The 21,624-nt window shown below is 35.8% G+C and overlaps 3 protein-coding genes across 3 annotated transcripts; 2 read left to right on the top strand and 1 right to left on the bottom strand.

Moving 5' to 3' along the window:
- Positions 1 to 335: 335 nt before the first annotated feature.
- LOC141591431 (glutelin type-D 1-like) lies at positions 336 to 2,655 on the top strand. The gene is made up of 3 exons (XM_074411747.1): positions 336 to 688; positions 1,394 to 2,114; positions 2,236 to 2,655. The coding sequence occupies exons 1-3, from the start codon at positions 493 to 495 to the stop codon at positions 2,384 to 2,386; spliced, it is 1,068 nt and encodes a 355-aa protein (XP_074267848.1). The 5' UTR covers positions 336 to 492; the 3' UTR covers positions 2,387 to 2,655.
- A 1,408-nt stretch (positions 2,656 to 4,063) lies between these two features.
- LOC141590825 (uncharacterized) lies at positions 4,064 to 6,717 on the top strand. Its single transcript, XM_074411372.1, has 6 exons — positions 4,064 to 4,210; positions 4,301 to 4,372; positions 4,937 to 5,295; positions 5,374 to 5,471; positions 5,621 to 5,686; positions 6,542 to 6,717. Exons 1-6 carry the CDS (start codon positions 4,154 to 4,156, stop codon positions 6,673 to 6,675), a joined length of 786 nt encoding a protein of 261 aa, XP_074267473.1. The 5' UTR covers positions 4,064 to 4,153; the 3' UTR covers positions 6,676 to 6,717.
- An 8,832-nt stretch (positions 6,718 to 15,549) lies between these two features.
- On the bottom strand, positions 15,550 to 18,187 carry LOC141590824 (uncharacterized). The gene is made up of 2 exons (XM_074411371.1): positions 18,046 to 18,187; positions 15,550 to 16,564 (listed from the first exon to the last, which is right to left on the bottom strand). The coding sequence occupies exons 1-2, from the start codon at positions 18,079 to 18,081 to the stop codon at positions 15,758 to 15,760; spliced, it is 843 nt and encodes a 280-aa protein (XP_074267472.1). The 5' UTR covers positions 18,082 to 18,187; the 3' UTR covers positions 15,550 to 15,757.
- Between the last annotated feature and the right edge of the window lie 3,437 nt (positions 18,188 to 21,624).

Raw genomic sequence — 21,624 nt, 5'->3', positions numbered from 1 at the left:
ATTATTATTATAGCAGATAAAATATATCGTGTAGGTAATTTGTGTCGAAGATAATATCAAATATCAAAATCTTAATCCTAACTACAATTTGTACAAATATTAATCCTAGTTTATCCATTAATCCTAAGTTACCTTAGATAAGATCACCAATATAATTATATTTTTTTAAAAGAATAATTTCCAAAATGTAATTAAATTAAATTAAATATGAATATGATTATGATGAACCTCGCAAGTCTGAACTGATTTAAAATCTAAAATTCTGAAAAAAAATCGGATAAATCAAGATAAAACCAATATTATTATACTATCAAAAAAAAGTAGTAGAATCATGCACATATGCAAATTATTATCTCTTCCACATGCTATAAATACACCCCTCAAATTGCTCTTTTTCTCACAATTTCTCCCATCATCATCAAATAAATACTCAAAACAATTCAATATATTTTCTCAATAATTGTTTTACTAATTCCTTTAAGAAAAAAAAAGATGGATATTGATCTAACACCAAAAGTAGCGAAGAAAGTTTATGGAGGAGAAGGTGGGTCCTACTATTCATGGTGTCCAAATGAGCTTCCTATGCTTAAGAATGGAAACATTGGTGCTGCTAAACTTTGTTTGAACAAGAATGGTTTTGCTCTTCCTCGTTATTCTGATTCCTCTAAGGTCGCTTATGTTCTTCAAGGTATGATCTTTTCTTCACTTGTTTAATTTTAGTAATTTCGGAAACAGTTTCTTTGTATTTTTAATATAGGGTAAGACCGCGTACATCTGACCCCCTACACGGTTGTTGCTTTTGTCTTTATAGTTTAATTTGTTTTTTGATCATTGATTGATAAAAGTGTTAGATTTTGTTTTAAGCCGCTAACATGGATAAGGCTGCGTACATCTGACTCGTGGGTAATGTTGTGTCATGTGAATTTTAGTGTTTCAAGATGTGATCTTTAGTTTTGTGTGCAGAATTTTTGTTTTTACAGCTACTCTTTTTGGTTAATTATAGTTTAATGATCTTCATAATTATTGCAGTTTAGTGATCATTGTTTATTGTTTATTCATGATCAATCATCAATGTATTTTATTCAGGAAGTTGTGTGCAGAATTCTTGTTTTACAGCAACTCTTCATAAATTCAGTTTAGTGATCATTATTTATTCATGATTAATCATCAATGTACTTGATTGTGATTTTCGGATTTATTACTTTTTGAATTAATGATTATTGCACTTCCTGTCTTTGATGGGATCTCACAATCATCTCATTGACTTCAATGCTATAAAATTACTCCCTCCGTCCCAATCGTTTGTTTATTTTATAATCGTTTTTTTCTAGAGACATTATATTCTTATTCATGTGATAGTATCTGATACTAAATGCTGTATTCCGTCCTTCAGGCCAAGGAGTAGCTGGGATTGTTCTTCCTGAAAAAGAGGAGAAGGTGATTGCCATCAAAGAGGGAGATACAATTGCGCTTCCTTTCGGAGTGGTTACTTGGTGGTACAACAAGGACGACACTGAATTGACCGTTCTTTTCTTGGGTGACACTTCCAAGGGTCACAAATCAGGACAATTCACTGATTTCTTCCTAACCGGCTCTAATGGAATCTTCAATGGATTCTCATCCGAGTTTGTGAGTCGGGCCTGGGACTTGCCAGAAGATGTAGGCCAGAACCTAGTCAGCAAGCAAACAGGCAATGGGATCGTCCAGCTACCCGCGTCCCACAAGATGCCTGAACCAAAGAAGGAGCACCGCGATGGCATGGCATTGAACTGTTTGGAAGCCCCGTTGGATGTTGACATTAAGAACGGTGGTAGGGTTGTTGTGCTGAACACCAAGAACTTGCCTTTGGTGGGTGAGGTTGGCCTTGGTGCCGACCTTGTCAGGATCGATGGAAAGTCAATGTGCTCTCCCGGGTTCTCGTGTGACTCTGCCCTTCAAGTGACTTACATTCTCAGAGGAAGCGGTAGAGTTCAGGTTGTCGGAGTTGATGGTAAGAGGGTCTTGGAAACTACCCTTAAGGCTGGAGACTTGTTTATCGTGCCTAGGTTCTTTGTGGTTTCGAAGATCGCTGACAATGATGGCATGCACTGGTTCTCCATCATCTCTACCCCTGAGTAAGAATCCTCATTCACTTTCTTATAAATATTTTCACATACGAATATTAGATTTGTCTTTCATTATAACATAACTCGGAAACTTGACTGACTTATGAATGCTGTAAATTGTGAATGGCAGCCCTGTGTTCACACACTTAGCAGGGAAGACATCAGTGTGGAAGGCGCTGTCGGCAGAAGTACTGGAGGCTGCTTTCAATGTGCCAACTGATATGGAGAAGCTTTTCCGATCAAAGAGGACATCTGATGCCATCTTCTTCCCACCTAATTAGTCCAAGACACATCACATACTATCACCAGCCTTTTATTTATTTTTGTCAAGGAATAAAAATGCCATAGCATTTTCAATTAGATTAATACTTGGGATTTTGCAGTTTCATGCAATTAGTTGTGTTTAGATTATGGACCAGCAGTGTCATACTCATCTGCTGAGTTGTTTAGTTTACATTCAAAAATGGCATTTAGAAGGATATTTTACTATTACTGGTTGTTTTATTACTCCATATTATAATTATAATTATAATAATAGAGCCTTTTCTAATATCACAAATGCTTGTTTCAGTGTTTTGTCTTGAAATGCTTTTGCAACTACTGGTGTTGTATTCTTATAATTGAGCATCTTTTTTCTGCAATGCTTTTTTAACAACCATCCATGTTACTGACTTTGGTTGCTGGCAGTATTGGCACTTTTAGTCCATTACTACTACGGTAGCGTGGTTGACATTTGTAACTGTTGGTACAGTTTTCGGTGAAATTGCTCATTGTGGACTCATTTTCATCACTGATCATTCCTGTTCTCGGGGGCGGTGGACCATATGGTAAGAACCAGATCTGATCACCAAGTAGCTAGTACCTTGGATGTGTTTCAGAGACCTTCATATTATTAGGGGTTCTTTATTCGCAACATGTTTAATGTGTTTCAAGACATGCTTTAATGATTTCAGCCGGATATTTGCTGAAGAAGATAGCCCATGAATATAATGTCTGTGTACTGGTAAATTGCAGTAATCGTGGCACAGTGCTAGTATGTATACCCATAACCCACTTTTTACTTTCGTATTTCGCACGGGGCATCTTGTACAATCTTTTCTAATCCCTTCAACTATACTTCTCATCTTTCCAACGCACCATCATGAAACGGTCCATTTTTGTTAAAAAAGATTTTCATCTATAGTTACTGAGTTGTTTTTTTTACATACCGTCTCATATTAATATGAGATGTCTCATGCTATAGTTATAAATTGGCATCAAACACAAACAATTATGATTTTGAACAAACAATCATATTATCTCGATCCTTATGAGTGTGCGTTCAATGAGATTTTGTGCAATCACTATTAAGGTAATGGTTTATTTGTCAATTCCGTACTCCCTTTGTCCCAATTTTATTTTTTTTATTCCTTATTAGAGGTCTTAATGACAAACGCCCCTAAAGCGCTCGTTAGACTTAATATTCACACAACTCTATTTTATACTATAATATACAAAGCCCAATAAGATCGAACTAAGTAGGATCAGCAACTCTCCTATAAGACCGTCATATACCATAGGACTGACCCAATAGGAGAATAGCCCACACTCAATATTTAATTTTGTTTACATTTTAATTTTATTTTGATAACCCGACATATTAAGATAAATACAGACATGTTAAAATGTGTAACTTATCAAATTATAATATTATGTTCTTAAAATAAAAAAAAATTGTACAACTATATTAACTATTTTAATTGGGTTTTGGGTTATTGGGCTGGTCTTATTGGTAAATTGGTCCCTATAGAACAATTTGTGTAGTAGGATAGAATGTAAAATTAAAGTGGGTAAATACGTTGTCTAAGCCCATTAAACCGTCCCGTCCATAAACAACTCTATTCTATACCTAACCGTCTAACACCTTTACAAAAGGACTAACCGTCTAACATCTTCTTTACAAATAGAAATCATCGTAGGATTCAAATCAAATCGTAGTAAGAACAAGGAAGAGTAGCCGACAAGAAAAGAAAAAAAAAAAAAAAGGAAGAGAAGAGAGAGGAAAACTAATGGCGATCTCTTCAAGCGTAGGATTCAAATTCAGTTATCCAATGGTAGCTCCTAAGGTAATACAAGTAGTATATATTGATTTATAAGTTGTTTTTGAACGTATATGAGTAAATTAAGTGTTGATATGAGTTTTCTGCATGAATAAGATGGACACGAGAGATTTGGTGATCCCTTCAAGCGTAGGATTCAAAGTCAGTTATCCAATCGTAGCTCCTAAGGTAATACTCCCTCCCAACGACCTCTGTCCCGGTTATTTGTTGTCTTTCGTGTTGTCCTTTCTATTTTAAAATTGTATTTCACCCAATTTGATCAGCTTGTTATCTTATAATTGACCCCTCTCTTTTTCCTTGATCTTTGTGCCCAGGGGCGGACCCACCTGTAGCAAGGGGTGGCGTCCGTTACCCCAAACGTAAAAAAAATCGGTGGAGCGGATTGATTTTTGCTGCCCCAAATATTGTAGAATAGTAGGAGTAGTTAAATACATATTAGCGCATTAATTATATGACAATCCTCATGTGGTTCAGTGTTAAAAACTTTGTTTTCTCACCAATGGTCTCAGTTTGATTCCAATGAAGTGTATATTCGGCAATTTTTTTTTTTGCTACCCATACTTTAAATCCTGGGTCCGACCCTGTTTTTGCCAAAATCAAAAGATAACAATTGACCGGGACGGAGGGAGTAGTAATATATTGATTTTTAAGTTAGTTTTGAAGTGGATGTTTGTTTTGTTTTGTTTTGGGTATTATGAGTTAAGTGTTGATATGAGTTTTGTGTATTTGAAGATGAATATGAGAGGTTTGGTGAGCATCCCAGTAATGAAGGGCGTACGTTGCGTCCCAATAGTAAAGGACGAACGTTCTGTGAGCGGCAGCAATTATATCCCCGATCCACGTTACGAGGGTTTGGACAAGTCAATAGCATGGCAAGCTGCCCTTCTTGTCCCTGATTACCCTGGTTCAATGATGTCGCGTAAATTAAATGAAATGAGAGCGAGTATTGCTAATACCCTTGGTCGAGGTCGAGACTTTCGGCACTTTAGAGTCTTTCTAAAACCCCCCTTATCTGACGGCGCCTCTGCTTCTTCTCCCGATCTCATCCGCTACTATATTCAAACTCTCTGTCAAACTATGAGTTTAATGAGGTACGGGTACCTCCCAATTACTTCCTTCATTTCGTTTTAAAACCGCAATTTGGCACTTAACTGATTCTCGTGTTTCAGCGAAGAGGAAGCCGTCAAGAGAATATATTCCGTCGCAACAAGACATTACTTTGCTTTTGGCGCTAAAGTTTCTCCCCACATAGCCGAGCTTCTCAAAGGTTTTTTTTTATTGCAGAACTAGTTTTATCACCCGTGTCATCCATGTCATTGATGTGAATAAGTTTTTGTTAACATATAACCATGGGTTTGTGAATATTAAAGAAAGGAATCTTGCTAATACCCTTTTTTTCCCTCTCTCTTTTAACAGCTCTACCAAATGTTAGTGCTGTCCATCCCGATGAGTTTGTGGATATTAAAGAGAGGAGGTACCCATGTAAGTATTTCTTCGCTTCTCTCTTTAGCTAATTCATAGTTGTCGGAAACTTTGACCTTTAAAATTAAATGGGGTGAAAATAGGAAAATGGAGGGAGTATTTGAGAGGCTGAAAGTCGTATGCCTATCAAATGTATTTATAATTACTTATTTAACTAGACTACTAAAATATAACTCAAAAAAAAAAAAAAAAAAAAAAAAAAAAAAAAAAAAAAAAAAAACTAGACTACTAAAATATCAATATAGCGAAATTAAGGGTCGAACTCACAAGGATTGACTAAGTCAATCAAAGTGTGTAATAATGTAAAGTAACCAATTTAGGGGGGGGGGGGATTTTGTCGGTTAAATGAATCGAAAGAACTAAAACTAAGCAAATAATAAAGTCAATCAAAGTGTGTAATTATGTCAAGCATGAATCCTCAACTTAATACCAATTGATCAGTATAAGACGGTTCTATTAATTACTTTCACTACCTTATCGTGAATGATTATATTTCGAACCCCCTTATGTACACAAAAATGTAAATTAATACCAATTGATCAGTATAAGACGGTTCTATTAATTACTTTCACTACCTTATCGTGAATGATTATATTTCGAACCCCCTTATGTACACAAAAATGTAAATTAATAATGACATAGTAGTTAGTTGCTTTGTGTATTATGCCCTAGGATGGGGATAGGGCTTGACTTTATCAGTAGTAGAATTGTACAAATTTGCGATCTGCATCGGAATTTTGACTACTATGGTGTTGTGGACAGGCCTGTTGGCTGCATTACATAGTTCTGAATTTTAGATCTGAATCCATTTATAATTCGTTATTATTTATCATATTATTTGTTTTCTTTGATTAGGGGATCCTTTTATCAATGGCCAAGCTCTCCCATATGATGGCAAATATTATCCACATTTTAGCAATGAAGAATTAGGGATGGCTAGTGAAGAGGCTCTCCCCAACAGTTATGAAGAATTAGCAATGAAGAATTAGGGATAGCTCACCCGAAAATGACTCGATCAAAAGTACCCAAAATAACCCGACCCAAACCTAACCCATTTGACCCGTTTTCCAGGTCTAATCAATCCATCATCCTAGCGTATTCAATAAGAACTAGTTTTGTGCCCCGTGAAAAATCACGAATTCCATTTAAATTTATGTTTTCAATAAGAACTAGTTTTCGCCACTGACTTGGTGAATAGTGAGAAATGATAGGATAATGGAGTTTTCGCCATTATGTAATCCCTATAGACTAAAAGATTAATAAGTCTAGAGTAATCACGCTCAATTTTTCCTGCTCAATTATTTCCTTGCGCAAAAATATCATCTTCTATTTTCAGCAATAATATATTGTAGTCAATTAATAAATATCCTCTTCTATTTGGAATTAAACCGCTTCTATTTTCAGCAAAAAAATATTGTAATTAGTCTATTTTGAGAAAAAAATACGCTAATTGGAATTAATACACAATACTTTCCTTAAACTTCCTGTACATGTGATACGATCTTTTTCAACTGATCCTCATAAAAAAAAAAATCAATAATCCTCTATATACTAAAAGATTCACACTACTTAAAAATTCTTACTCAATGTTATTATTACTCTTGACAAATTCTAACTATTGAAATAAGTGGGCCCAAATCTTGCTAAAAAATACTCAATGTTGTTCTTATAAAATCTTTCTGACTAACCTTATTCCATTTATAATAATTTTTTATTATCTTAAAAATCAAGAAATATAGGGATGTAATTTGTTAATTTTTTAAATCAATTTCTAAATATTTTTTTCCAAATCAACTTTCTATAAAATATTAGACATCTAAAATACTTTTTATGTAACTCACATTTAGGCCTAATTTCGTAAAAAAAACACAAAAAATTAATTCTCAACTACTATAGGTGATTCAAAATTACTCTTAAATACAAAACTTTGTAATAATAGATTTATTAAATGTAAAAATGTTTAATAAAATGTTTAATGGCAATATTTTAGTTACAACTTTCTCTAACACAACCCTTGACAAATACAAGACTCTAATACAAGAACTATACTAGCAAACTATATTTTGGTAAACACAATAATACAACCATATTTAAATAACTTCTTAAACTTGGTAAGTGAAATAAATAATGTCTATTATTAACACTTAAAATCACTTCTTTTCAAGTTTTATCATGTTAGATTTTTCATTTGTAAGGCCGCTGAGCTTGCTTTTAAAAAAAATAAAAGCTTAATTATCAGATTGGATGGAAAGTACGAATGTGGACCTAAGCTTAATTATCTGATTTGAATAATTCACGCTTTTGCACAACAAGTGGTATTAGAGCCCAAGGTTCGACTTGGGCTAGACACGAGGATGAATCAGCAGGCCCAAGACTTGAAGGGGTACACTGTAAGGCATGTAATTCCTAGCTCGAGGTGAGTCTTTGAGCAAGCCCGGTCCATGGCTAAATAGATGAAAAGCGTCATAAGTCTTGTGGGGACAAAGACCATTTCTGTACTAGAATTGTTGATCAGGTGGACCCTTATCAGATTAGGTGCATGCCATAGGTCTGGTGGGTCCTTTCCAGGTTGGATCCCAGAGACCGTTTGTGTTCTAGGACTTTTGAAGTGGCAGACCTGGTCCAGGGTATATTGATGGAGATGATGTGTATATTGGATGGAGAGGATGTTCGGTGTGCATGTGTAGCAAATTCTCAAGAAGGGTACATGGACATGCAGGCTCAGGAGCATGTGAGGGCACTCACTTGACCAGGCGTTGAGGAAGGAGCCCAAGAGTAAATTCGTGAGGGCTTGCCCAAAACGAACAATATCGTTCTATTATGGGTAGTGGACACAAAAGCAGCAGAGGCCCAACACAAGGTATTCACGCTTCCGTAGAACAGTTATAAATGACTATTTAATATAACTTGTTATCTAAACCATCACATAGTCATTTTAAGTTATAATAATAACCCTTCTAACCATGTACTCCTAAAATCGTGAGCGATTTTAAAGTTATCGTTGAACTGCCAATACTGAGATTCTATTACCCACTTTCGAGCCAACTCGACCTTGGAATAAAAGGCGTCGTAAATCGCACATCAATTTATTGCACACCATATAAAAATGTTTTGAGGTTAATCAAAAAGGTAAATGATTTGAAATAGACGCATCTAAATGTCTTAAGAGAAATGGAGTGAAATGAGGTGAAGGAATTAATTACGGGGGAACAAAAGGGATGTGATGGGACAAATTTTGGCGATTTTTGAACAATTATTTATTGGCAAGTTTTTTTTATTTTTTTTTATTTTTTTGGAAAACTAGATTGATCATGGGTATGACCAACCTATTTCATCCTTTCGAATGAGTGAGATAAGTTTAGATTAGTTAAATAGTTGGAGGGACGATTGGTTAATGTTTGTTTAAGGGATTATGATATTTGACTAATCAATTAATGGAGCCATATTAGAGAGAAGAGTTAAGTAATGGTGGTGGATTTCGGGTGACTTCGATCTTATTGGGCTTGTATATTATGGAATGAGCATTTGTCCAGCAATCTTACATTGTGGACTTCTCAAATTTACAATGAGTGATACAACTCGACAACACAAATTGTTATATAAGACGGTTTTATATCATGAGACCATTCCATTTAACTAAAAGCCCAAAATATCAAATAAGAAAAAAAGAAATAAAAACCAATTATATGGAGCGACTTTGTAATTGACACCTTCAGCAACTCGTATCTTCAACACTATACCGCCCCTAATGCACGAGACCGCTGCTGTCATCATTCATCTAGCAAACATACAAACGTCAATCTTACACTCGCTCCACCCAAAACACAAATTTTCATCTTAAAATCTCGAGTTTTTACCTTATTTTAATAAGTTGTCAAAATTAAAACTAAAAAAAACACAAGTCTTACGAAATCATCATACTAAGAACTTGTTATTAAACTATAATCCTACTTTGCATAAGAAAAGCACAACTCTCTATTTATAATGATAAAACTGAAAGTTATAAGGAATGATAAATTCAAAGTTGTTAGCTATGAAATTTAGCCCGTTGTTATAAATTTAAAATGACCACATAGAGTTTTTAACGAAAAAATTTGTGTATATATAAAACGCACCCATAATTTAATATTTTAATGAGGTTATTAATAAACCACAACTCCTTTCTCTAAACAGCCGTTGCACATACACACAATCAAGGGATCCTTATTCACCTTGATTGATATTTGCCTTATATGTAAATATAGCTGTTATGTAAATATAGCTGTTGTGAGGTAGTTTGTTTCCGTAAATACGAGATTCTTAGCTTGTATAAATAGCCTAGCATATGTGTGTATTACGTACAATTGGTCCAACCAAAATAATATATGAAAGATTTCCGAGTATCAATTTCTATTATGGTATCAGAGCCCAAGGCAAAAAAAAAAAAGACCTGGGTCTCGTGTTTAAAACTGAGCCTTTATGTGCACCGACCCGCCGTGAGGATGTCCAGTCCCTCCGGTTTCAGCATGAGGAAGTCCAGTCCCTCGGGTCGAGTGAGCACTGTGACGGCTGTGAGGATGTCCAGTCCCTCCAGACCGATCTTTAAGTGGGCTCACGAGATTGTCTATCTTATAAGGCCTAGGGGTGTTTCTCCCATTGCCAATTGATTTTGGGAGATAAGAGCATTCTTGGGCTTGTGAGTTAGACTTCTCTCCTCCACCGTGGGTAAGGCCAGACCCATGTGGTTCGCAATATTTTTTAACTATTGTTGACGATTTTTCCCGTTCCACATGGGTCTATTTATTGCGTCGCAAAAGTGACACACAACAAACTTTGCAAAAATTTTTCGCTATGATTGAGCGTCAATTTCAAAAGAAAATTAAGATTTTCCGTAGCGACAATGGCACCGAATTTACATGTCTTCAAAATTTTTTCACTACTAATGGTATTCTTTTTCAAAGTTCTAATATTGACACGCCTCAACAAAATGGCCGCGTCGAACGTAAGCACCGCCACATTTTAAACGTTGCCCGTGCCTTATTATTTCAAGCTAGCTTACCCATATTTTTTTGGGGCGAATGCGTCTTAGCTGCGGTACACTTAATAAACCGCACCCCATCAAAACTCCTTCATGGTAAAACTCCTTACGAGGCCCTTTTTAATAAAACACCATCCATGGAAAATATCCGTGTCTTTGGTTGTCTTTGCTACGCCCGCAATATTAATCGTTCTCGCGACAAATTCGCCCCTAGAAGCCGTAAATGTCTTTTTATAGGCTATCCATTCGGCAAAAAGGGGTGGCGTCTTTACGATCTTGATACCGGGGCTTACTTTGAGTCCCGTGATGTTGTCTTTCTTGAAGACCAATTTCCATATCATTCTTTAAATATTCATGAAAACTTGGATGCCACCGACTCTTTTATATCTGATGCCCTCACTCCCATAGACGAGCTTGCCTTAATTAATTCACCAACTGATAATAACACTCCAGCACACAACGACCTTACCAGCTCCTCCATCTCCACACCCGCTACCAACGCAAATCAACACGCCACAACACCATCCACGGATACCGTACCCGACTCCACCACCATCGTTACTTCAACAAATGCCGACACTACCACCACTACCTCTCCCGAATCAGACCTCGCTCATCACGATACACCTGACCCAAATCAGCCCGAGTCAGACATGGGACGCGGCCACCGCTTAAAGTTCCCAAATTCCCGACACAAAGACTTCGTCAAACACAAACGTCCCTCACCCGCCTCACAAGCTTCATCAACATCGTCAGGTACCCCGTTTCCTATTACTCATTTTATTAATTATGCTACTTTTTCCACTAACCACAAACTCTTCTTATCGGCCGTGACCAAAAATTACGAGCCTCGACATTTTAATGAAGCTATACAGGTACCGGAATGGAAGGCAGCAATGCGTCTCGAAATTGACGCCCTTGGAAAAAACAATACATGGACACTTGAGCCACTTCCCCCAAACAAGAAGGCAATTGGCTCCAAGTGGGTGTATAAAATCAAATATAATGCGGATGGATCGATAGAGCGATATAAGGCTCGGTTAGTTGTCGTGGGAAACAAACAAATTGAAGGCATCGACTATACTGAGACTTTTGCTCCCACCGTCAAACTCGTCACGGTCCGTACCTTACTCGCCGTGGCAGCTGCCAAAAAATGGTCCCTTCATCAAATGGACGTTCATAATGCGTTCTTACATGGTGACCTCTCCGAGGAGGTGTATATGAAGCCACCACCTGGGTTCTCGACCGACACCACCGGGAAAGTGTGTCGTCTGCGCAAGTCATTGTATGGCCTCCGACAAGCCCCTCGATGTTGGTATGCAAAACTTGCTTCCGCTCTTATTTCCTATGGATTTATACAATGTCCGTATGATCATAGCCTCTTCACTATGCTTAAAGCCGACACTGAGATTCATGTTTTAATTTACGTCGACGACCTTGTCATATGTGGAAACAATGCTACTGTTATCGACACATTTAAGAGGTACTTGAGTACATGCTTTCACATGAAAGACTTGGGGGCTCTCAAATATTTTCTCGGTCTTGAAATTGCACGCAATGACACCGGGATATTCGTTTCTCAACGCAAGCACGCACTAGATATTTTAACGGAGACCGGATTATTAGGCTGCAAACCGGCAAATGTTCCTATGGAGCCCAATCACAAATTGGGCATCTCCACAGCCGCGCCAATTAAAGACCCTCAGCCATATCGGCGTCTTGTGGGTCGCCTTGTTTGCTTAACAATCACCCGTCCTGAATTAATTTACTCGGTCCATATCCTAGCTCAGTTTATGCACGCTCCCACAACGGAACACTGGGACGCGGCACTCCGGGTTGTGCGCTATCTGAAAACTGCGCCGGGCCAAGGCATACTTCTCAAAACTGCCAGTGACCTCCGCTTGCAAGCCTATTGTGATGCTGATTATTCGGCTTGTCCAACTACTCGCCGTTCAATCTCAGCCTATTTGGTTCTCCTTGGCACATCCCCGATATCGTGGAAGACTAAGAAACAGAAAACGGTTTCACTTTCATCCGCCGAAGCCGAATACCGCTCTATGGCACATGCTACTTGCGAGCTCAAATGGCTCAAAGGTCTTCTCGACTTTCTTGGTGTGTCTCAAAATCGCCCCATCCGACTCCACTGTGACAACCAATCCGCTCTCCACATCGCCCGCAATCCCGTTTTTCACGAACGAACCAAGCATATAGAAATCGACTGCCATTTTGTTCGTGATGAAATACAAAAAGGAATGCTCTCTCCCAGCTACGTCCATACAAAGCACCAACTCGCGGATATTTTTACTAAAGCCTTGGGTCGTGCTCCTTTCGAAGAATTACTACCCAAGTTGGGCGTTTCAGATCCTCACGCGCCAACTTGAGGGGGGGGTAATAAACCACAACTCCTTTCTCTAAACAGCCGTTGCACATACACACAATCAAGGGATCCTTATTCACCTTGATTGATATTTGCCTTATATGTAAATATAGCTGTTATGTAAATATAGCTGTTGTGAGGTAGTTTGTTTCCGTAAATACGAGATTCTTAGCTTGTATAAATAGCCTAGCATATGTGTGTATTACGTACAATTGGTTCAACCAAAATAATATATGAAAGATTTCCGAGTATCAATTTCTATTAGTTATAATGGTTATTACTACAAGCTAAATTCACTGTAGTTATGTTTGACTTGAATGGATGTATTAATTATAGTGGTATATAAGGTTTATTATTGTCAAAAAACAAAAAAACAAAAAAATAATTATAGTGGTAACTGGTAAGTGGTAACACCTAAAGATGGCCCTAAAAGTGGAGACAAGTCCGTAGGATTCGCAACGGGTGTAACGACTTTACCTGTCGTTTTAACTTTATTATTACTGCTCGTCAACTGCAATACAGTAACACCATTCATTCAACCATAAAACGACAAGAGTCGGTAGAGTAACATAAAGTGCAAAATTAGCTAGAGAATAGTTATCCTAGTTATACGGAGTTTAAGATATCTAGTGAGTCTCTCTTAAGTCTTAAGACGATAATATATGTCTTAACTTTTAAACTTAAATGGGTTAAGTACATATCATTTGTGTATATAATAATGCATAGGAAAAACAATATATGTATCTTATATACCCAAATGATATGATACTAAACCCGTCTTAAAGTTTAACTTTAAGAACGATTAATGCCTAAGAATAAAAAAAGGAAGTGTCTAAGAGTAGGTGATAGTCCTTACATCGCGTTATGCGGCTGCACATGGGAGACGTAGTAACTAGCAGTCTAGCAGTGTTAGACTATTAGCCATTTAGCCGGCCATCCCATGTAACGTAGGTAGGCATACCTATAATAATACAACAAGTCTTGCTGAAGATGGGTCGGAGCAAGTGACGGGTAATGCAACTCACAAAACGGATAGGGGGGACAAGGTGGGGACACCCCCATGTGCTTCCCTCTCTCCTCTATTTGGGTCATTTGTGAGAGGAAATGGTATCCGTCACTCCAAAGTGACGGATACGTGCCGTCTTCAATGAGATTTTGTGATAATAATATTATGCTCCCTCCATCCCGATTAATTGTCGACGGCAAATTAATAAAGTGACAGATTTTGTGTACTAAAACTATTAGCATCAACATCAATTTATACTAAAAGTTCTCATAACTTCTAGTAAACCATTAATTGTTTTCATTAAAACAATCTCATAACCTTTTGTGCATTATATATTTCTTCTTCCAAAACGTAAATAATTTACGTATTAGCTTATGAAACATTTAGCACTTTATTTCAACATTTAATTGTTGGAGTTTTTGGGAGATTAATCCAACAGAGGTGATGTATACATCCAATGTAAGATAGTTGTCCAATTTTAACACAAAGGTAACTTAATGGAAGGAAAAAATAGAAGTATTGCATTGGTTTTTGTTTGTGATAATTATCCAATGAAAGATAATTATTGTCCACCCGGTTTTAAATTACAGTATGAGTGAAAAAAGGGTTTAGTGAGTCCTTACATTATGTAATTACATTTTTTTAGTTGTCAAAAAACAAAATTATCTCGTCAACATCCTTTAATTTCCGTTAATTAATTACACTTTTTTCCCTCCGATATATTTTCATCTTAATTATCCTTGCTTATACAAGTATAAATGTATAATCACTTTACTAACTTAAAGTCAAACCAAACACCAACTATCTTCCGAACCAGTCAAATAACTTTGAAGCACAAAGGCCCCTCCAAAATTTCATCTTTAATGATGAAAATGGTCAAAGATTTTCCCTAAAGTTTTACTTTCTTAATTAGTTTCTTATTAATTAATTCAATTTTCATAAGACAATAAAGTTATATTTCTAAAAAGAGTAGCATCGAGCTAGAATAATTCTTCTAAAGATTACTACACTTGTGGAAATAATAAGTGTTAAAGTCTTGTATAAAGTTGGATGTTTGAATATTGTAATCAAGTCTAAAAGGTTGCATGCCGACACACATTTGAACGATATATACATGCTGAAATAACTCAAATTCTTGTTTAAGACGGAGATATTCGTCTTAAATCTTAATCTTAACAATTGGTCTCCCTTGTGACGGGTTACCATTTGTGACGGATATTTTGTGAGATAAAATGGTAACAAAATGAGTTAGTGGAGAAAGGGGACCACATAAATAGTGTTGCAGAGAGAGAAAAAGTGGGTACTTTGTGAGGTAAAATGGTATCCGTCTCTTGTTTGTGACGGATAGGTGCCGTCACAAACAAGAATTTGTGTAATCTTAAAGCAGGACAAATACATGCATAACAATTTATATAACAGGTAGCCTAAGAAATGACAAAGATTTTGTCCCTATTAGCATCACGTGATAATATTTGAATTCATTTTATGGAAAACGTACATCCCCGTCCTAAGCAAGACTACTTAGTCAGTAAATAATCTCAAACGGACAACAAATGACCGGGACAAAGGAAGTAGACTTCAACCGATATGATATCATAATTCTAAAATCATAAATTTACAAGCACTTCAAAATTTATACAAGAATATTATTAAGGAGAAAAGAAATCAAGTTCATAGTATTCTCTGCCTCTTAGGAGTCGGACAATCAAAACTCACATTAGAGGACATCATGTTCCTATCTACTAAACAAGACCCACCAAATGACCCATTACCGAAATTCAACATAGGGTTCGGGCTAACACCCATTGACCCGCCCGTAACCTGACCATAAAACCGTATATCACCCGACCCGTTGACTAACTTCTTATTATTTTGACTTATAAACCCAACCACATTTGAATTACACTTAGGTTGCACAAGAGGAACTTGCTGGGATAATATGCCTGGCGGGTTCCTCCATTGTGGAAGTGACCCGGCAACCATCAATGTTTGTAAAAGCGGTCCTGCTTCAAGCACGGCTTGTAAGAGCTTCCCTTGATGTGGCCGAGGCCTACCCTTTGCCAAACCCTCAATTATCAGTGTAGGCTCCTCGACGACTTTGGTCTCCCGAGAAACGGCCCCACCAAAGCAAATGTTACTAGAAGGGGTCCCACAATCTTCAATCTCGAACGACGAGCTATTAGATTTAGCTAAGGAAGGATGATTCGTCGAAAGAGGAGTATCAGGTGAAAACGGTGTCGTCGGAATTATAATTTGATCAACATTTAATGGCTTATTATTGTTGTTAAATGCTAAAATTTGTTGGAGTTTGTTCAATTTGGATTTTGCCTCATCTCTTTCCATACAAGTTATACGTAAGAGTTGAGCAAGTTTCTTGATATTCTCATTGTTTTTCATTATTTCTTCATTTGTTATCTTTCGTGTCATTTCTAGCTCATATGTCACGTACTCCAGCTTATGTTTTAGCTCTTCAACACTCTGTTAAGAAAAAAATGGGGCGTATTAGTTAATCAGTAGGTCTTGCTTATGACGGTTAGGCATATTTAACTCGGTTGTGAGTGTAATTTTATTTTAGACGGTTTTAATCATGGGTTTGTAAATATAGTACTTCGTACTTCAGAAAAACCAAAAAATTGGACAAATTTTGAATTATATTATATGGAATGTAACTTTCATCAAAAAGAAAAATCTTTAAGGGGAGATCTTATCATTGAATAAAAGGACCCATGAAAGATACTTGTATAGTTAATCTAAGTCAAATCAGTATTTTTTGTTTTTGTTTTATCAGACATTGTAAAATTGCCAATTTTTTGTACCTTTAATTTCATATACGATTTAAATTGACAACAATAATTGGTACTCACTCCATTTTATATGAGTATATATACATGACATTTTTGTTTTTGCGAAGTAATTATTGCTCAAAATTATAAATACTTCACCATTACGGCCCTGTTTGGTAAACAACATATTGAGCGAAATTAGTAAATTCCGACCTAATTAGTAGTTTGACCAAACAATCTACTATTTTCATGTGTTTGGTAAACGGCGTATTCTGATAGATATTGGTCAGAATCTACTGTTTTTGAATATGGTGTTAATAACAGCATATTGCATAAGCATATTCACTTTATTCATGAAATCATTCTAATTATCTTAAAATCTGCTATTTATCAAACACTATTTTCTAATTCTGCTGATTTGTTTGATAGTAAAACATGCTATTGAAATCTGCTAACCGTATTCTGCTAACGTTATCCGCTATCATGAATCTGGTTCTACTGTTTGCAAAACAGGGCCTACATTTCTTAGAATATCGCTTTCATTAGTTTCATATGAATATATGTTTTGTAATATTTTCTCCGTGTATTTTGATAGGAATTGAAAGTTGAGGTGAGTGTCTGAGATGTGAAAATGATTTATTAAAATGTAAATTATAATATAAATTTAGCTCTTAGGTCTTAAGATAAACAAATTTGATGATAAAAAATACGGAGTATAACAAAAAACAATCTGCTAAAGCATTAATTTAATTTCTACATTATGTTAATATGTTTTGAACCCATGGATTTTTGATTTCTTTGAATATCCAAGCAATTGAGAAAACTTGATTTCACTAGATAGAAAAACCATTACTAGTGCATAAAAATGACAAATTTACGAGGAGAATAAGAAAATTAAATTAAAGTACGGGTGGTGTTAACTTGAAAATGCAAATCATAAAACTACCATTTTACTACAATTTATCGTCTTTTTTAACATGTATTATCTTAATTCTTCAGACACATTACAAACCTATACAACAAAAAAAATTACAAACATAACGAAATGGTATGTTTGTCCCATTCATTTGTTTGCCTTTACTTAAAAAAAATTTCACAGTAAATACAAAATGTAAGCAAATGACCGAGGCAGAAAGGGTAAGGGTTAAAAAAAAAAAAGAAAAAAGAAATACACACCTCATGAAATGTCCATGCATGACCAAAATCCTCCATTGTTGCTCTTCAATTATTAAGCAAGTTATAATAGACTAAAAATTAAGAGAAAAGTGAGAAAATTTAGAGGAGAAATGAAGTGAGAAAAGTTGAAGGGTTTGGAGAAATTGACAAGTTGAGTTATTTATAGAAATGCAAGTGTGAAATGAAGGTCTAATAAGGACAAAATAAGTGGCAGACCAAATTCATATCACCGATTTTATAAATAGAAATTTTATAGAATTATTTAAGGTAGGAAGACATTATTACCTAAAAATTATTAAAATTTCATAGGTTAATATTTTGAAGAATAGGAAACTTACTTAATAGGAGTTAGATTAATTAAGGTAAGGGTGTTTTTATGGTAAACACTCCCCTTGTTTCATGCTACTTTGTCTATGGGTTATATATGTCAACATTTTCTTCTCATGTGAGTTGCATTCTCTAGTCTTTTGACTTTTTTTTCCTATATTTTTTGGTTTCCGTCCTATTCTTTTGAATTAAAACTGTTTGAAGTGAACTTAATTTAATAGAGTTGAACTGAACTGAACTGAATTAAGAATTTGTGAAGAGAAGAACTAAACTGAACTGAATCGAATGAAGCTGAGCTGAGCTGAACTGAACTGAACTGAAGTAACCTGAAATTAGGTCGGATGAAATTACATGAACGATAACTTATGCGATTTAAGTTCACTACCACATTACTTAGGACTGAAACTCAAAAGCTCTGATTACACCGATACAACTCCTTATTTGTTGATCAAAGTGTTCATAAGTACTACAAAATAACAATAGCCTATGAGGTTAATGTCGTCTCTAAGTGCATAATTAACTGACACAATTATAATAAAACTTATACTAATCCAATGGATAATGCGGGAGGCGCAGCCGGAAGGGACTTCAGGTGCAAGGTTAACTGCCCGAGATAACAGAAACCAACCACCACATTATTTATGTGACTTGCTTAAATATTCCTTGATTTTACTATGGGGACAAACCCTACCAACTTTTCTCATTTCTTTACCTATAACCTAAAATTACTAAATGACAAGTGGACCAGATTGAGTGTAAATGATAAAATTATTCATCAAATTCATTCTATTTAAAATAAAAAGGATAATAATTGACTGAGACAACCCAAAATGGAATATAACAACAAATGACCGGAACAGAGGTAGTATTCATCTCAACAATTCTTCAAATCAAGCTCACGAACGCAGTGTATTTTGATTAGATAATTAACTAAGTTAATTAAGTTATCCTCTTAATTTTGTTCATACACTAATCATTATTATTATTATTGTTTTTTTGGTCAAAATCATTATTATTATTGTTGCAAAAGCAGAAGAGTGTGCTTCCTTTGAATGTATGTCTACGTATTATTAGCGGCTTAACTTTACTTCAGAAAACCGACAAAGCTACTAAATTACGATTATTGTAGTTTATGTAGACTATAATCGGCTGACCATAATTAAATAATTGGTGTACTAACTTGGCTCACGTAGTGTCGTAGTACAATGAATCTAGTTAGCAACTTCCATGCTAACGTACACTGTTACCTTATTATTATTGTGATTGTATACTAAGATTTATCTCACTATATTAAAAATGCGACTACTTTTGTAATTCGATCTTTTCCTCTTTTGCAAAAATTGATTTTATTAATAAAACCTCATCAAATACTCGTGAATTTATAAATTTTTGTCAAAAGTATTTTTAATTAATTAATCCACGCAATTATATTGTTATATAATTGAGAGTTCATTCGTTTCTCTTGTATTTGCCTCAAAAGATAGTAATTAAATTAAAATAAGATACGGAGTACAACTTTATTTCTATAGAACTTCACCTTTGGGAGGAGCGAGTTTTTAGTTGTTGCTTGTTGAATGCAATGTCGAGTTAATCCTATTGTGAATACACTTCCATATAAAAAATCAGGGGTATATTACATCAAATTTTCAAATAATAGTGAGTTAAATGCAATCGCTTTGCCAAGAACTTACAATAGACTTTTGTTCGCACAACAGAGTAACGCTCTCCTTTAAGCTAATACTTTGCTCTTATAAATTATGATTGTACAATTTCATTTCATATTTCATAGTCTCCTTAACTAAATGCTAAGCCATAATAAAACCAAGGGAATTATTTTTTTTCGATAAAACGTAAGAAATATATTAAGGATCGGATAACAAAATACATCGGTTTTGGATTGAGTTAGGACGAACCCACCTAGCAACCCATACAAAGACAGCCAAACAAACGACGGCCCAACACAAAACCTAAGGGCATTAGCAATAGACAAACCTTCAATAGGTTTGTTCTCATGCCACATAAGACAATATACAAACTCATTTACTCACAAACCTCATACCAACAATAGATAAACCTCTCCAAGGTTCATAATATGGCCCACTATACTATTTCTTCTCTCACCTTCTCTCTCCACAAACCTGTATACTATATTGTAACCCCTCTCATCCATGAACCTCAATACCCATGTCCAACAATAGAGGGTTTGTAGACAAACCTCTAAAATAATTGACACGTCATTCTACAAACCCTTTGACAAACCTCTATTGCTAATGCCCTAATAGGTGACAACAAAAATCAGATGTCGTCTTCATACTCCTATACTTTTCCCTTTCATCAATCTTCAAACCTCATTTCCTTCGATCTGAAACTCCTCTTACTGCAAACCAATCGCCCGAATCCATCTCCCATCCTCATCTGATAATTGATGGCGAAACCCAGAATATTTTATTCTCATGTCATCAATCATTAATTGCATCACTTTCTCCGGTCTCAGAATCCTTGCCTCATATCTGCAAGAATTCCTTTGGTGCCACATTTGATAGATGCATGCATTCAAAATGGTGGTTATGAAGTCTTTTCGAAGTTTTGATCCTCCCAACCGTAATCTCCATTCCAGAATGTCTTGAGTAGGTAAGCTTTCTCCAATCCACCGACTTAGACAGTCCACGAGTCTTCTACTGTATTCACAATCGAAGAAAAGGTGATCTATTGTTTCACTGGTCCTGCCACAAATGTAACATGTATCCTCTTCACAAATTCCCAATCTTTTAAGTTTTGCTTTTGTATTCATGGCCTTATGATGATAGAACCACGAGATGAAGGCGTGTTTAGGCAGTGTCCACTTTGACCAGACTATATTGTTCCAGGGAACAATATCTCCCTTATCCCTGAGACATTCATACCCCTTGGCCACTGTATATTCCTGACCTCTTTGTGTTGTCCACTGATGTTGATTGTAATAGTCTGATAGAGTACTTTTGATCTTCCATAGTTTTCTCCAATACCAGCTAGCATCAGTTTTAGGGCTATATCCTTGTCATGAGTCATTTTTTATATAGATTTGATTGACCCACCTGACCCATAAATAGTCTGCCTTGGAAGCTATCCACCATACTAGCTTACTCACGGCAACCAAGGGAATTAAACATAACGAAAAATAGAGAAAAAAATATCGCTACAAAGGCTTTAACCTCAATTGCGTACAAGGGCATATGAGCTGACAAACTATTAGTAATTGTATGTAAGGAAAAG

This window comes from Silene latifolia, chromosome 7 (genome assembly GCF_048544455.1).
Source record: "Silene latifolia isolate original U9 population chromosome 7, ASM4854445v1, whole genome shotgun sequence".
NCBI lineage: Eukaryota > Viridiplantae > Streptophyta > Magnoliopsida > Caryophyllales > Caryophyllaceae > Silene > Silene latifolia.
Note: the sequence above shows the minus strand (reverse complement) of the source record. Positions and strands in the feature narration are given on the sequence as shown.

Bases quoted from the DNA above. Each gene is read 5' to 3' on its own strand.
- LOC141591431 (XM_074411747.1), top strand. From the start codon at position 493: ATGGATATTGATCTAACACCAAAAGTAGCGAAGAAAGTTTATGGAGGA. The intron at 689-1,393 runs GTATGATCTTTT...TCCGTCCTTCAG, and splicing joins GGTCGCTTATGTTCTTCAAG to GCCAAGGAGTAGCTGGGATT. The intron at 2,115-2,235 runs GTAAGAATCCTC...TGTGAATGGCAG, and splicing joins TCCATCATCTCTACCCCTGA to CCCTGTGTTCACACACTTAG.
- LOC141590825 (XM_074411372.1), top strand. From the start codon at position 4,154: ATGGCGATCTCTTCAAGCGTAGGATTCAAATTCAGTTATCCAATGGTA. The intron at 4,373-4,936 runs GTAATACTCCCT...GTGTATTTGAAG, and splicing joins ATCCAATCGTAGCTCCTAAG to ATGAATATGAGAGGTTTGGT. The intron at 5,296-5,373 runs GTACGGGTACCT...CTCGTGTTTCAG, and splicing joins CAAACTATGAGTTTAATGAG to CGAAGAGGAAGCCGTCAAGA.
- LOC141590824 (XM_074411371.1), bottom strand. From the start codon at position 18,081: ATGGAGGATTTTGGTCATGCATGGACATTTCATGAG. The intron at 16,565-18,045 runs GTGTGTATTTCT...TTTTCTTAACAG, and splicing joins ATGCATGGACATTTCATGAG to AGTGTTGAAGAGCTAAAACA.